The sequence below is a fragment of the Fusarium solani genome (genome assembly GCF_023522795.1).
Source record: "Fusarium solani strain SB1 chromosome Unknown bctg00000005, whole genome shotgun sequence".
Taxonomy (NCBI): domain Eukaryota; kingdom Fungi; phylum Ascomycota; class Sordariomycetes; order Hypocreales; family Nectriaceae; genus Fusarium; species Fusarium solani.
The window spans coordinates 3,102,253-3,117,215 of NW_027072153.1; the positions used below are offsets into that span (position 1 = coordinate 3,102,253).

The 14,963-nt window shown below is 51.2% G+C and overlaps 6 protein-coding genes across 6 annotated transcripts; 3 read left to right on the forward strand and 3 right to left on the reverse strand.

The window, feature by feature from the left end:
• Positions 1 to 210: 210 nt before the first annotated feature.
• Positions 211 to 1,253, forward strand: MRS44_009441 (uncharacterized protein; the record flags this gene model as incomplete). Its single annotated transcript, XM_046273140.2, has 2 exons — positions 211 to 920; positions 974 to 1,253. The coding sequence occupies 2 exons, from the start codon at positions 211 to 213 to the stop codon at positions 1,251 to 1,253; spliced, it is 990 nt and encodes a 329-aa protein (XP_046125338.1).
• Positions 1,254 to 1,927: 674 nt separating this feature from the next.
• On the reverse strand, positions 1,928 to 3,169 carry MRS44_009442 (uncharacterized protein; the record flags this gene model as incomplete). The annotated part of the gene is made up of 6 exons (XM_065621292.1): positions 1,928 to 1,989; positions 2,043 to 2,138; positions 2,195 to 2,786; positions 2,835 to 2,912; positions 2,959 to 3,099; positions 3,167 to 3,169. 6 exons carry the CDS (start codon positions 3,167 to 3,169, stop codon positions 1,928 to 1,930), a joined length of 972 nt encoding a protein of 323 aa, XP_065477364.1.
• A 1,234-nt stretch (positions 3,170 to 4,403) lies between these two features.
• On the reverse strand, positions 4,404 to 4,904 carry MRS44_009443 (uncharacterized protein; the record flags this gene model as incomplete). The annotated part of the gene is made up of 1 exon (XM_046274260.1): positions 4,404 to 4,904. The coding sequence occupies one exon, from the start codon at positions 4,902 to 4,904 to the stop codon at positions 4,404 to 4,406; it is 501 nt and encodes a 166-aa protein (XP_046125336.1).
• An 825-nt stretch (positions 4,905 to 5,729) lies between these two features.
• MRS44_009444 (uncharacterized protein) lies at positions 5,730 to 7,751 on the reverse strand (the record flags this gene model as incomplete). Its single annotated transcript, XM_065621293.1, has 1 exon — positions 5,730 to 7,751. One exon carries the CDS (start codon positions 7,749 to 7,751, stop codon positions 5,730 to 5,732), a length of 2,022 nt encoding a protein of 673 aa, XP_065477365.1.
• Positions 7,752 to 8,569: 818 nt separating this feature from the next.
• Positions 8,570 to 9,482, forward strand: MRS44_009445 (uncharacterized protein; the record flags this gene model as incomplete). Its single annotated transcript, XM_046282760.2, has 2 exons — positions 8,570 to 8,802; positions 8,852 to 9,482. 2 exons carry the CDS (start codon positions 8,570 to 8,572, stop codon positions 9,480 to 9,482), a joined length of 864 nt encoding a protein of 287 aa, XP_046125334.1.
• Positions 9,483 to 10,310: 828 nt separating this feature from the next.
• On the forward strand, positions 10,311 to 14,793 carry MRS44_009446 (uncharacterized protein; the record flags this gene model as incomplete). Its single annotated transcript, XM_065621294.1, has 4 exons — positions 10,311 to 10,689; positions 10,753 to 11,014; positions 11,063 to 11,995; positions 12,261 to 14,793. The coding sequence occupies 4 exons, from the start codon at positions 10,311 to 10,313 to the stop codon at positions 14,791 to 14,793; spliced, it is 4,107 nt and encodes a 1,368-aa protein (XP_065477366.1).
• Positions 14,794 to 14,963: the final 170 nt, after the last annotated feature.

A 14,963-nucleotide genomic window follows, 5' to 3' on the forward strand; every position in this document is an offset into this window, starting at 1 on the left:
ATCCCCCTAAATACCGAGCAACGAAGCCGGATTTGCCTTCATGGCATTACTGAGCAATTTGTCATCCCGAACCCCGCCCACCCCTTCTTATAACATCCGAATTGACTACTTCGTGGTTGGCCAATCCGAAGGTATTTAAATGGAAGAATAGTGTATCCTTGCCCTTCCAACTACCTACAACCATACGATCAGTCGTTATCATTATCCAAAATGGACCGCACAACACGTCCCCTTTTAGACTTGACAATTGACAACATTACCGAAAATGTCAATGCCGTCAATTCGACGTGTAATGACGCACGCTTTCGCTTCCTGATGGAAAGGCTGGTCACACATTTGCATGACTTTGCCCGAGAGACACGCCTCAGCACGAATGAATGGCAAGCGGCTATTCGGTTCCTGACACAGGTTGGGCAGATATGCACCGATGTGCGCCAGGAGTTTATCCTCCTCTCAGACGTTCTCGGTCTATCCCTCTTGGTCGACTCCATCGACCATCCAAAACCCCCAGCTTCGACGGAGGGAACTGTTCTGGGACCTTTTCACACCCATGAAGCACCAAAGATTGAGAACGGGACACTGATTTCTCAGGACCCTGACGGCGAGCCGATGCTGGTCGTTTGTTCGGTCAAGGACACGCAGGGGAGGGCAATCCCCGGTGTGCTGGTTGATGTCTGGGAGACAGATTCAAAGGGGTTCTATGATGTCCAGCATGCAGACCGGACAGGGCCGGATGGTCGGGCTATAGTGCAGAGCGATGGAGATGGCCTATTCTACTTCTCCGCCATCACACCAGTCCCCTATCCGATCCCAGACGATGGACCTGTTGGGCGCCTCCTGGCCAAGCTGAACCGCCATCAGTACCGCCCAAGTCATTTCCACTTTATGTTCAGCAAGCCTGGCTATGATCCTCTTATAACGTAAGTTACATGCCCTCATATCTCACCTCTCAGAATGCTAAACTTTGCTGTAGCGCCCTCTATATCCGTGACTCTCCGTACGAGAGATCCGACGCCGTATTCGGAGTCAAAGAATCTCTTCTTGTGCGTTTAAAGTCCGTCTCCGACGTCGAAGGTTACGCAGAAAAGTATGGTGTTCCACCTTCGACCCGTCTTATGCAGTATGACTTTGTTCTGGTGACGGAGGACGAATCCAACCGGATCCGTAACGAAAAGGCGCTCGAGGCAATCCAAAAGCAAGGGGTCACAGGCATGAAGGTGATTGATGGTCTTCCGGTGCCGGATGTCGACTAGTAAGCTCCATTGACGAGTTCCAAAGTACATAAATCAGCAAGCACATCTCAAATAAAAGAGCCAACGGAGCCTTGCGCTCTATCTTCTGCCTGGAGGATTTCTTCGTGAGTGCGAGTGACATGTGGCGGTTTGACTTATTGCAAGGAGTCAGGGGATCCCATTGCAACAGTCGAGGACGCACGATGTAGGAGTAAAACATATTGACTCCAAACATCCGATGAGCAGCAGTTTGCAAAAGTTGACAGAGCGACTTGTATTTCTAGCAATCGCCGATGCATCCAAGCAGGCAACAGGAGACCCGTCACTGCCTATACCCAACTCAGTGTGAACCTTAACCAATAGGATCTATCTTCGTCGACTCTTCAACTTCCTTGAACGCGTCGTACCCATATAACCAGGGCTGTACCTCTGGGCAAGTCCATCTACTCGGAAAGGGCGCCCGTAACTCTTTGCCCAGCTGAGATAGAAAAATGGCATCCCTAGCTTCCTGTTCGGGGCCGTCGAGCATATGAAACGAGTCCCGCTTCATGCAAGGAAACATTATCAGTAAGCTTGGTTCTGCGAGAGGGATGAGGAATGTACCTGCTTAAATGTCTCTTTGACTATCGAGTCACCTCTCACTTTGCGCAGCTGCTGATACCTCCTGAGCGCCTTTGGCAGATCCTCCTGGCGGCTCAGGGCCCAAGGAGAAGTCCGAGGACTGCACCATCTTCGATGGCCGAATTGGCACCCTGTGCTAGATATGGCAACACGGGATGGCACGCATCTCCGCTAAATTGGATCGAAGACACATGTTAGTCAAAGGCGCCGCCAAGTCATGGGCTGGGGAGACGGACACAAAGACAAAATGACCCTGATCGTTGACCCATGATGGGAGCTCAGATCCTACAAGGGTACATTAGTAACACTTGCACGTTTAAAGCCGCTGCAATTTGACTTACTATGCATCAACTTCCACTTCTCCACCCCGTCAACAGAATCAAGGAACCGGTTCAAAGTAGGATCCCAGTTCCTGAATAACTCCCTCATCTCCTTAACTGAGCCTGCTTGTCGACTCACACCTTGAGGTAAATCGTCGGGCACGAGCAGGACGATATTATACTGGTTCCCACCCCGAGGAGAATAGCCCACAACATGAGCTCCGGGACCAACCCAGAAGTGAACCTTTGGCTTGCTGATCCAGAGCCGCAGGTCGGCATCTGCCACTTTGTCCAGGTCGATGATCAAGCGATAGGCCAAGTCGCCTGTCGGTTTAGGCGGATCGCTGTTCTTGGTAAAGCAAGCCCGGCATTGAGACCAGATACCATCAGCCGCGACAATCAGGTCGGCACGGACTTTGTGACTAGACGAAGTTAAAATCTCGGGGGTGCCAAAGTCGACATCAACGATTTTTTGGCCCATCTCAAACCGAACCCCCAGTTGCTTGACGCGGTCATAGAGGGCCATCTGCAAATCCACTCGGTGCACGTCGATAAAGGGCGCTCCATATCTGGCCCGGATCTTCTCATCAAAGTTGACCTCTTCGGCGAGTATCTAGCCAATGTAACGATGAACAAGGAGAGACGTTGGCTCAGCGGCAACCTTCAACAGGTCCTCGGTAACGCCCCATCGCTGGAGAATCTTGGTTGAGTTGGGTGTCAGCTGCAGCCCAGATCCGATCTGTTGTCCATTAGTACCTGGTACGAGTGACTGGAGGGCGACGGACCTCACGGAGCTCTGTCGCAGACTCGTAAACAGTCACCCGGTGGCCAGACAAGGCAGAGGCTATGGCGACTCCAAGGCCACTGAGCCCTGCGCCTACGATGGCGACATCTAGTTGCACGGCTGGATTTGCGTGGGGGGCCCCCTGTGACCAGAGTAAGTCAAAACAACTTTTTATGGCAGAGAAGTGCCATATGTGTTGTGAAAAATACCATGGTCTATGCCACAGATGAGGAAGCCGGAAAATGCAGACAAAGTTCGAAAAGGATCGATAGGTGAGTTGAAGGTTCTCGAACTAGGAAGCGATAAACCAGGCATTTGGTTTAAATGTAACTATAGAACGCTTATAACAAGCGAAGGTGGTAAATCCACCGAGTACTGGTGGTCGGAACCTTGCAGGCGACGATGCACTCAGGAGAAGCACTTGGAGACTCACCCCGCTTATCGGAACATAACTCGGCATTTCTCGATGAGTCAGCGGCACATTGTCGTCGGAACTTGCTTCGAAGGCGTAGTAGTTACCGCTTAGTGTATCACAAAGACAAGGTAAGGGCGTACCCGACCGCCCTGGCAATCACCAGTGAGCCTGATTAAGTACGGGTGGCAGTGTTAAACCGGAAACTCTCTTGTACTAGGTTTTCAGTGTGAGATGTCTCTTGCGGCCGGTATCGAAGCATGTTCATAAGTTTCAGTCAAGTTGGTTAAATGCTATGGGAAATAAGTTTTCTATTTCCAGCGTTCAGCATCACAGAAGTCGGCGACCTGCAACATCTGTGTTATACTTTACAGTAAACGAGATGTCTTCCCTGAAGACTTGCTTGGTTGGCCACCAAATTAGCTGAGAGGACTGCAATGCAACTGGCATAGGGGGTATTTCGGCTCAATCCAATCAGGCCAACTGCCAATGAAAGGGAAGCTATTAGTTATTCACCTCTCTTTACCGCTTTCTCTCCATTTTTTCCCCGGCTTTTCCCCACACTTTCTTCCCGCGTTCTTAAGAGTGAGGTGGCTAACCTTCTTCAGTTTGAACAAGCCAAGCCCAAGAACCACATCACGACCTGGCATCAAGAAAAGTCCCGCTGAGTATGCTCTAAGAGTTCTACCTTGAGGAGTAAAGGAGGCTTGTACGGTGTTTTACAGCGTTGGGTTTAGATGCTGTCATGTGTTTCTAAGTGTGTTCTTTGATCTAGTGAACGATAGATGTGTAATTATCAAGTCATATGTGTGGTTACATTCCAGTTAACGCTGTCTACTTAGCAGAAGCAATACTATTCAATTTATACAGCCATACAAATATCAGGGGACTATGTTAGAAAAACAATACACACTGTGTGAACATGGTATCGTCTCCAAAAGAAGCCACCACTAAGCGTTATCGCCATGGGCGAATAGGACTTGCTCAGTGGTCCCCACAGCAACGATTGCCAAGGTACTTTTTCAACCGTCAAGTCAGTCGCACTTCCAGGAGGCGGTTACATCGACAAACTTGATGGGTAGCTCTCTGCCCTTCATAGCCATACGAAGCTCTCTTTTGAGGTCCTCTGCCTTGTTCTTGTTGGCAGGGTATTGAAGGAACCCGACCACGAGGGTGTTTGTGATCATGGTCGTGCTCAGGTAGACCCATTTGAAACCACTTTGGTCAAGACATGCTTCAAGCTCTTGAATGAAAGCATCCTCGACGGAGTCCTCAGAAGCAGGAAATTCTGCTTGGGTTGTGCATTCGTCGTTCCCTAAAAGCTCATCACACTGTGAGGTGTCGTCTTGTTCGAACGCTGTGCCGTCTACCTGATTGTTCTGTTCGTTCCCCTCCTCGCCATGATCCTGTTTCACTTCCCCGCTGCTGGACTCACCCAAGTGGGTATGGTCGTCGAGGTCGTTTGGTTTCATCGGCTTTTCCGAGGAGCCTTCTCCTCGATTCTCAGACTTAATACGGTAACTACATTCGCTCATATTCAAAATTGATCAGAGGATACAAGTTGAATGATACAGACTGGAGTAGATGTCAATGGGGAAGAGGGCGAGGACAACACTCTATATAGTGTTTCTAGACAACTCAGAACCAACCCAATGTTCAGGTAATAACAAGGCATTAAGCAGGCGCCGTACTTGCGCAACTGAGTTCACACCGAGCACAATGGATCAATCCGCATGTGTGTCCGAGTCGGCAGCAAACTCAAAGGGCAAGTGAAGTGCGGTGGCGGTGTGGGGCATGATTGTCACCAAAGAGAAGTTGAAAGGACTGGCTTCTTACAGCCATTTCCTTTGTCCACCTATCCATGTGCTTTGATGGATATTGCAGTTTTTCTAATCTTTCCAAGGCACTCACTCATAGGACATGTTCACTTGGTATCTATGGATCATTAGACAACGCCTGATCCTTCACTCTACCACGACAGCCCAACTCCCATGCTGGCCATGGTTGGAAAAACGCTGAAAACCGGACCTAGCTGCCTCTTAATCCAACGCCATGAAAAAGGCTCAAGATATGAGCTCGAGCCATTTCCTCGGGCTGTGAATTGTCACGCCTTTGTTTGTTAGATGGGAATTCTGATTAGGTTGGCTCTGGGTCATCAAGGGGTCATCGAGTACATGCTTAACTGATTGTCAAATGCGGGATAACAAAGGAAATTGCCAATATCCTCAAGTAAAATCCATCATCTATGAAACATTCGTTCATTCTCAACGCCATTTTGGCCAAGATAATTATTGTAATACGAGCCTGGTGTCTCAGCACTCCCCCGTTCTCCTTAGTCCAATAGTCCCAACTAACGTCTCCTAGGTTTCATTGGCTGGCTGACGGTACTCCTTGCCATTGACCGTAGTCGTAAGGTTCCCTACAGCATGGAAGAAGTTGTACTGAATATCAATAGAGAGATGAAACCCATCCGGACTCGTAATCTTGGTTCCGTTATTGGGCCCCGTCTGCTTCAAGTTGGAAAGCCAATGGAGCTGTTCCATGAACGGTGTTGGGTTCTCTTTGGATACGTTTTCCGAGCCAACCAGGACATTCAGCCCGTCGTCGGAAAAGTTGTGGTATGTTACTGAAACCGATGAGATCAAGCCGCGTTCTTTATCCCCTTCGAGGGACACATCGGCCCATCCTGACACTTTTCCCCTCAGTGTATAGTTTCCTGGCGGTACCCCTTCTCGATCGGGGAATGATGACCCGGGAGGAAACGGCGTGCCCCATGGGATAATGTCTGGTCTGGGATCCACGACGGGCAGGTCGAAGGGCTCCCGATCTGTGAGCTGCGCAACCATGATGCGCTCCTTCCGCCCACCATCTTCAGTCGACTCAAAGCAGGGCAAGGGATTCTTTCCACCGCAGGCTGGAGATTCGGTTATAGCCTCGGTGTAAACGATGCGAGTACCGTCTCTCGACCACTTGGGGTCCGCTCTGCCATTCCATTCAGGGTCGTTGATATCTCCGCTTCCAGGAACACCACTACCAGCAGAATTGAGTTGCTGCCCAATGTAAGATCCCCGATCACCGTATTGGTCAATGAGCCATGGCTTGAAGAAGCGCCGTTGGCCATTGTTCCGCACTGAGGCGACCGCGGCTGTTACGAGTAGATCGATGATAGGTGGAACTCCTCTGAGGCCTGAGAGGAACATTTGTCGCTCTGATGCACGTGTATCCATAACAACGGACCATTTATCGTCGGGCGATATATCCACAGGATCGACATAGTCTGGGTGGCTTGTCAATCGACGAACGGTGCCGTCAGTTAGGTCGGCAGCAAAAACATCGATGTTGCAGGATTCGGCTGGGTACCCAATCCATGTGACCTCGTTCCCTGAGCCGCTGAACCCTCTAAGTTCGCCCACAGTCAGCGATTGGGGGTTGATGATGAGCTGAGTCGGGTCGTTGGTGTCCGTCGTAATAGCCCGCGAACGCTGCTCATGGTTAAGGATACTGACGTCGACTACGTCGTAGCGTGGTGCGAGGGGCTCGCCTGTGATAGGGGACGGGTTGTAGCTGATCCTTCCAAAGAATGAAAACTGAGAAACCCCATTTTCCGTGGCAAATAGAGAACTGAAGCCAATATGCACATTGTCGGGGTGAAGGCGAAGCTCTCGCATACTGCCACCTGGGCCAGAGCCGTCCACTGTATTATCCCACCGGAGAGGAATAACGCGCACGTTTTCAGGGCCACAGGCTTCACTAGTGAGTCCATCGGGGCATTCGACAATGTCGGTACCAGTCAGGACCCTTTTCCCATCGAGAAATGCTTGTGGGTAATCCATGACCTTGCCCCGACCTCGCGAGTTTTCCTCTGGCACGCCACAAGTGATGCATTTCCATGGATCTCCGTTCTTGAACGTTTCGTTATTCGTCTTGATTATGATCAACTGTCGGCCCTGGTAAATACTCGCAGGGTCTGGGGCGGTCGGCGCGCCTGCAAAGTCTGCAACGGCGACGACGTGGGCATCGTCCGGCAGATAGTTTCCTGATTGCAGTCCACTTGTTTTTTCGATACACCCTGTTCCTCTAGGGTTGATCGTCGAGTTGCATGATCCAACATCGGAACTAGGCGCGACAGGTGGCAGAGGCAATCTGCTGACCGTTATTGACTCGGGTGTTGGCGGCGGTGGGATTTCAACCGTGGGCTCTCGCTGGGAATCGTGTGGTCGTGGAGGAGATTCCGGTGTATGAGGAATCCTCGCTGCTGAAAAGAAAAGAACTGCAACAAATAAACAGACCAGTTTGGTCGTTGTTGATGGCTTGAGTCTGGAGTGAAGGTGGATGCCCTTTGTTGGTTGCGGCCCCGAGGCCAGATATGAAGCTGACTTCATAGTAGCATGCACAGCTATATGTTCAAGAGAAGATGAAAAAGCAGAATTGAATAAAGACAGAAGTCCCAGATCGCAAGGAGGTCGTTGGCTATAATGGATGGATCCTGAATGCACGCAATTACACGTATCGACGGCGCTAGCAAGGATCGGCCATGTTTAAGATTTCCGTATACTCGCACCACCTCCCGAATACGCGTATGGGAGCAAAGCAGAGGCCTGATTGGTTGTGCAACACCATCGCCAAGGATATCAAGCGGGGAGCATGAACCATGTCCCTTGTCTGTGTCGTCAGCCCACGCCTCATCTTTTTGCAGATGCTGAGGCAAAGTGGGTTAAGATGAGGTCATGAATCCCAGTACTCTCTTTTTCTTCGCGCTGTTCATGTCAGTCCGCGCTTATCTCGTCCGCACAACGCTAGACTCGTAATCGGAAACTCGTGGGGTGGGGTCAAGGAGTGTTGTTCTCTAATCTTGCCATGGGCACCCCAAGGAAAGCCAAACAACCCTTGTGGTTATCTGCGGGATCTGATATTGCTCTAGCTCTCAGCCGTGGCATATTATCAGAGAGGTGTATGAAAGCCGTGTAACTACGCTTGTTTGCGCAAACGAATGCCCAACGCATCATCACAGCCACTTGTGTAACATAAATGTTTGAGCCACCCGTTGTAAGCCATTCGCATCAACCATAGTCCGAAGAATCAGGCTGAGCCGACTCTCCTCGTTTTCTTCACTTATGCCAATATCCAACGATTTTCGGCTTCATGTCAAACAAACATTCACGTTCGCTAGCGACATAAAGCCTCCTCACATCGGCAAACTATGGCACAAGTCCCTGATATGCCCTCTAGGCCACCTCTTTCCCCAATTGCAATAGATGATGGCTTCTTGGGCTCGACAGCCATATTTTTCCGAGTCAAGCCCGGAGTCGTCTTGAAAGCTCCGGTTTGCAGGCAAGAGGATCTAGTAATTCGGCTGAGGGAGAGTGTGGCAAGTGGGCTCTCGAATGAAAAGAAGATTTTAGCCAGACTTGGCGATCATCCCAGAATCACAAAGTACGAAGAGCTCCTCTGTAAGGCAGGATGTTTACTAATAGAGGTGCAGGTACCTCGGGTGGCACGACGAGTTTCCCACGGGCTTGCTGTTTGTCGAGGCCAGTCCCGGCAGCCTTCAGAGTTTCCTAGATGACCCAAACCGGGACATATCCCTATCTGTGCGGAAAAGTTTGTTCAGGCAAGCCACTGAGGCAATTGCCTACATCCATAGTCGGGACGTCATCCACAGTGATCTCCGCCCTGACAACTTTCTCGTCCACACAATAGGTTCCACAGACTTTGATCTCATGCTCTGCGATTTTGGTGGATCAGCTTGCGAAGAAATCGGAATCCCGGGGGAAAACCTCCCGGACGATGGCTTCTTTGACCCCAACTCGGGCTGGACGACTACAGTGACAACTGACATCTTTTCTCTCGGGTCAGTCCTGTACACCATAGTCTCTGGGCACTGGCCTTACAGAGAACCTCCCTGTGGGCTCTTCACCTCGCGAGAAGAAGTGGAAGAGTACGAATCTCGGGTCAACGGCTTCTTCAAGGAGGGTATCTTCCCTGATACGAAAGGGTTGTATGGGGGAGAGATCATTCTGGGATGCTGGACTGGGCAATACTCCAGTGCCAATGACATCTTGCGAGCGGTGGATGCTTTAGAATCTTTGACGTCTGATTCTGAGACTTGCTGAAGCTGGCCAGTGCATTTGTTAGCTGATCCCAAGACGGGGGCATCTTAGGGAGTGCACCCCATCGAGCAGCGAAAGGCATCATCGTTTTCTGCGATAATCTGTCGAGGTCCCCAACCGAGTGGCATTCCAGGGTTATCCCCTCTTGTCCTGACGCCATTGTCCAGGCGCCATCGATATAGCTTCCTCCGCGGCTATATCAAGACGGAGAGAAGCCCGAAGGGCCTTTTGCTTCTTGGTGCATTTAGCCGGATTCTTAGATAACAAGCCTTGTGAACTTGACGGGAATATGCTGGCCAGGAATCAATAAACCGAAACCTTCTGCTTCTCCCCCGCCAACGAAATGCGCCTTCAAAGCATCTACTTGACCAGATGGCAATGTGGCTCGGGGATAAGGCAGCACTCTCAATGGCCAGGGAGGGAAGCTCCTGCGAGTGAGTGTCGGAATAGACGGCGGAAAACCCCTGACATAGTTGCAATAGTTTGGTTGCATTCACGACCCATGTTAGTGCTGAGCAGACCAACCAATTGAGGAAATGGCCAACTCTGTTCCCCAGATTCTTCGACTTATACAGGCATCAAGCTAGCATTATGAGACGATAATGCGGGGGAGGGGCTGGTCGAGCCCAGTCCACTCGCCATCCTGATCCGACTTGTTCCATCCAAGCCCAGAAGTGATACTCTGGGGCCCTGCAGTCTTGTTGTGAGAGGCTCAAGGGTATATATATCTTGGGAAATTCCACCGTCCTGTCTCGAATCTCACCAAGACTCTTCAACCGCTTCAATCCAAGCAATCCCTTTACAAAATTCCAGAGCCTAGAATTGCCCCAAATGTCTGCAAAGCACAATAACGCAGGCGAAGTTGCCGCCGCCTCCGAGGTCCGCCGTCTCCTCCAAGAGGACAAAACACCATGGTACAAGAAGCCCAACCTCTTCAAGCTCTACCTCATGCTCGTCCCCGCTGCCCTCGGCGTCGAAATGACCACTGGATACGATGGGAGCGTCCTCAACGCGCTCCAAGCTGTCGATTTGTGGAACAAACATTACGGTAATCCTACTGGCGCGACTCTCGGTGTCATCTCTGCTTCCCTGGCCATCGGGACAGCGGCCGGTGTTCCCATTATGCCGTACCTCAATGATCACTTTGGACGCAAGTTCTGTGTTATTTCGGGCTCTATTGTAGTCGCCATTGGTGTGGTGCTTCAAACCTGTGCTCACAACGGCATGTTCAACCCCTACACTCCGACTCTCACTCCCATATTAACATGACCAGTCGGAATGCTCATCGCCTCACGTATCATTATGGGCCTAGGCTCTCCAGTTTCTCTCGCCGGTGCTGCCCAACTTGTTGTCGAGCTCGCTTACCCCAAGGAACGATCTACCATTGTCGGCTTTTTCCAGGGGACTTGGTTTGCTGGAGCCATCCTCGCTGCGGGTGTCACTCTTGGAACATATAACTGGACCAACAACTGGAGTTGGCGTCTTCCAACCCTCTTCCAGATTCTTCCCTCCTTGCTTACCATCATCTTCATCTGGTCAGTCCTCTCTGCATGCTCCCTGCACTCAGACCTAACACGCAGCAGGTTCATCCCCGAGTCTCCTCGCTGGCTCATAGCTCACGATCGTCACGAAGAAGCACTTCAGATCCTGATCAGGTACCATGCCGAAGGCGATGAGACGTCCGCCTTTGTGGCCGCCGAGTTCTATCAGATCCGAGAGACCCTCCGCAAAGAAAAGGAGGCAGCGAAACAGCCCTGGAAAGAGCTTCTCACCGGGAAAGCCAACCGTCATCGAGTCTTTGTCGCTATTTGCGTCGGCTTCTTCACCCAATGGAGCGGTAACGGTCTCATCAGCTACTATCTGGCCAAGATCCTCGCTCTGGTCGGCATCACCTCCCGAAGGACGCAGAACCAAATCAACCTCGGTCTCAGTTGCTGGAATCTCGTGACTGCGGTCTGTTCTAGCATAGCTGCCAGCTACTTGCTGCGCCGCAGACAGCTCATGGCGGGATACATCAGCATGACTATCCTATTTGCCTGCTACACTGCCGGTTCAGCCGTCTACGCCGAAGACAACGAGAACAAAGCAGCCGCCAAAGCCGTAATTGTGTTGATCTTTCTGTACAGCGCCGGCTACAATCTTATGCAGCCCTTCCAGTATCTCTACATCGGCGAGATCTTTCCCTTTATTCAGCGATCCAAGGGCATTGCTGTCATGCAAATGTCGACGCGTCTTGCTTCTGCATTTAACCTATTGGTGAACCCGATTGGAATGGCGGATCTAGCATGGAAGTTCTTCCTTGTCTACTGCGTCTGGCTCGTGATCGAGACTGTGGTGGTTTACTTCTTCTTCCCCGAGACTCAGGGACCTACGTTGGAGGAGATGGCATTGGTTCTCGAGGAGACAACGCTGCCGTCGAGGTTGTCAACTCCAAGGCTGCTAGGCTTGAAGAGAAGGAGCATGCTTAAGGGGTGGTTCACGGTTCTATTCATACAATTCTATCGCAAATATGTCAAGTAGGCTTATTCTCATCCTTTGCCGCCCAGATGGGATGATTAACAAGTGAAGTTTCAACCTTACACAGGGGCTCCAAACTACAGGACATTTATTGACAGTACCTTGCCTTCCGCTAATCATTCTTAAAAATAATGTACTGCTTTGAATCTATGCGCTTCTGCACAATGTTACACCTGCATACGGGCTGCAGGCAAGGCACACGGTCAGGCTCTCACGCTCTTGGCGTATCAAACACAAAGAGAGATCAGGCTGCACTTATCCCAGCAAACATACTCCCCGCACCTCAAGCCTCTTTCGTCTTCTTTTTATCTTGCCGTCCGGTACTTTCTATCTTGTGCTCTTTCAGCACCAAACCATCCTATGTCTGTCCATCGAACAAGTTATCGGCAACGAGAACACCTCCAATCAGCCCTTCTTCTGTAAGATATCCAGCTTGGTTCTTGCAGGTCTAGTCCGCCTTGCTCATCACAACGTAGGCAGCAGCCATCTCCAGCTCGGAATCAGTCGGGTTGACGCAAGCTCAATGGCAGAGGACATCCAAGTCGAGAAACTCCTTGAGGACCTAGGCCTTTACCTGGAACAAGAGTCAAAAGCCCGACCGGAACAGCTGCTCACCTTTGACAATCCGCACTCGTGCGAGCATTGCAGAGATGACTTCCTCCAGATTGTTGAGAAGCCCGCGGGCATACGCTGCTATCAGTGCGCATGGTCAGGCGTGGGAATGACCATGAGCCCTGAGAACCGCTCATGTGGCGGCTGCGGGAAGCTCTACGAAAACGATGTGCAAAGGGGATACTCAGCTGCGCTCAAGAGCGGGCTTGGAAATGCCGTAGCCGCCGCCCGATCAGGCTGCCTACTCTATGCGCACCTTCTTGCCTCTCTTGATCCTATTGATCGGCTTGTTCGTAACTTGGAGAAGCACTGCAGTGGTAATGGAGATACAGTAAAATCTCTACTAGGTATAGCAACATTCCGTCTTTTCGGAGCTTCACGTTCCAAAGAAGGTGTCCCCGCTAGGTTTGTTTTCGGAGCTCATCTAAGAACTGGGTCATATGAGCTTCCGCTTTATTCACTAGAATTGGATGCCTGGGCAATGCCTGGCGATGGAGCTTCCAAGCTCATCGAGTCTCGCCCCTATGAGTGCGATGTCAACTCCAATGCCAGTTGGGACTTCGCTCGTCGGTGCCTCGATACATGCCGAGCAAATCACGTCCGATGTCGCGAGCGTCTAACAGACACAAAGCTTATGAAGCTTCAGCAAGCAGGCAAGGGTATCGGAAGTGAGCGGATCAGCCTGGACTCTATCCCGTCTCGACTGCTGGATGTTGAAGGCGGAACTGGAGGTCGCGTCAAACTCGTCAAATTCGACACGCTATCGAGCAGTGAACAGGAAATTCTTTGCTCGTCGGGCTTCGCGGCGCTTTCCTACTGCTGGGGGGGCCAGCAGTCGTTGACCCTGACCAGGTCCCAGAGCCAACATCTTTACGGCGGCTTCTCCCCTTCAGAGCTTCCGAAGACCATTCAGGATGCCGTTCGTGTCATTCAAGAAATCGGTCTGCGATATCTATGGGTTGACGCACTTTGTATCCAACAGGACAGTGACCAAGACAAGGCAGCCGAGATATCTCGCATGGAGACCTACTACGGGAGTGCCACAGTCACAATCTGCGCCGCTGCCGCCTCGACCGCTGAACAAGGATTTCTATTCCGTCGAAAGAGCCACCCATTCGCTATTGGGCCCTTCCGGCTAGCTTTGCGGAACAAGAATGGCACCGACGAAGGCTCCATCTACTTAGTAAAGGAGTCTGAAGCGCCACCAGAACCGACCACGACGCGGGGATGGACCATGCAAGAGTCGTTTCTCTCTCGACGCATACTGATCTACTCCGAAAAGCAACTCTACTGGACCTGCACAACCTCCACGTGCGGTTGCGGCGGGGATCTCATCTCCATGGTAGAGAGGGTATCTGGGAACCACAGGCCCTTGGTCCAGTACATTCAACCCATTGGGGACTTGGTCATGCTCCCGACAACAAATCAGTGGACATATATTTTGACGAACTACACAACCCGCCACATAAGCGTTCCCAGCGACAAGCTTCTCGCAATCTCAGCCTTGATATCTCACATTTGGGAGGTGTCAGAGGAGCGCAAGGAGAAGCCAGCATACATCGCAGGGCTATTTGTGAATCTGGCAAACGGCATTTCTTTGTTGGATCAACTCCGGTGGAACGTACTTGACCCATCAAAGTCACATCGCGCAACCGTGTATAGGGCTCCTACATGGTCATGGGCAGCAATCGAGGGCTCCATTCTGAATCCCGTGAGCGAAGATGACCGTCTTGTCGCGAGGCAGCCAGACGAGGCGGTGATTCACAGCTACTCTGTCGATCTCGTTCATCCAAACTTGCCTTTCGGAAGCGTCAGCGGTGCTCACATGGTGATTGAAGCCAAGAAGCGCCGCCTTTGCGAATGCATCAACGTTCCGGGCCTACCGCTGGTTGTGCGACCTAGTAGCAGACGGAGTTTCAGCAACGAAAACCCCGGCATTGATCTACTCCCCGACACAGAAGAGGATGCGCGAACGATGAGGGAGGTAATACAGAGCAAGTGTGCCTCCGGAGATGAGGTTTTCCTGTTGCTCCTCCGTGCATCCGGTGGTCTTGTTGTCTCACCGACCGCCTCAGGGGACATGGTAAGGATTGGGGTTTTTAAGATTCACGAGAAGGGTCTAGACGAATCTAACCGGGGAATCGTTTTCAAGAATTGTATATCAGTTTCCATGCGACTGGTCTAATCTTATTAAGTACTTGGTTGAACTCAAGTTCCTCCTGAAAAAGATGGGTGATTTGGAGCCCCCACAAGTAGCGTGAACCGTTGAGCAATGGATGACAACGAGGAGCAGAAGATGCAAAAAGGAAGACATACAACATTGGGGATTCGCTAGTCGTCACCGACCTAGCTACT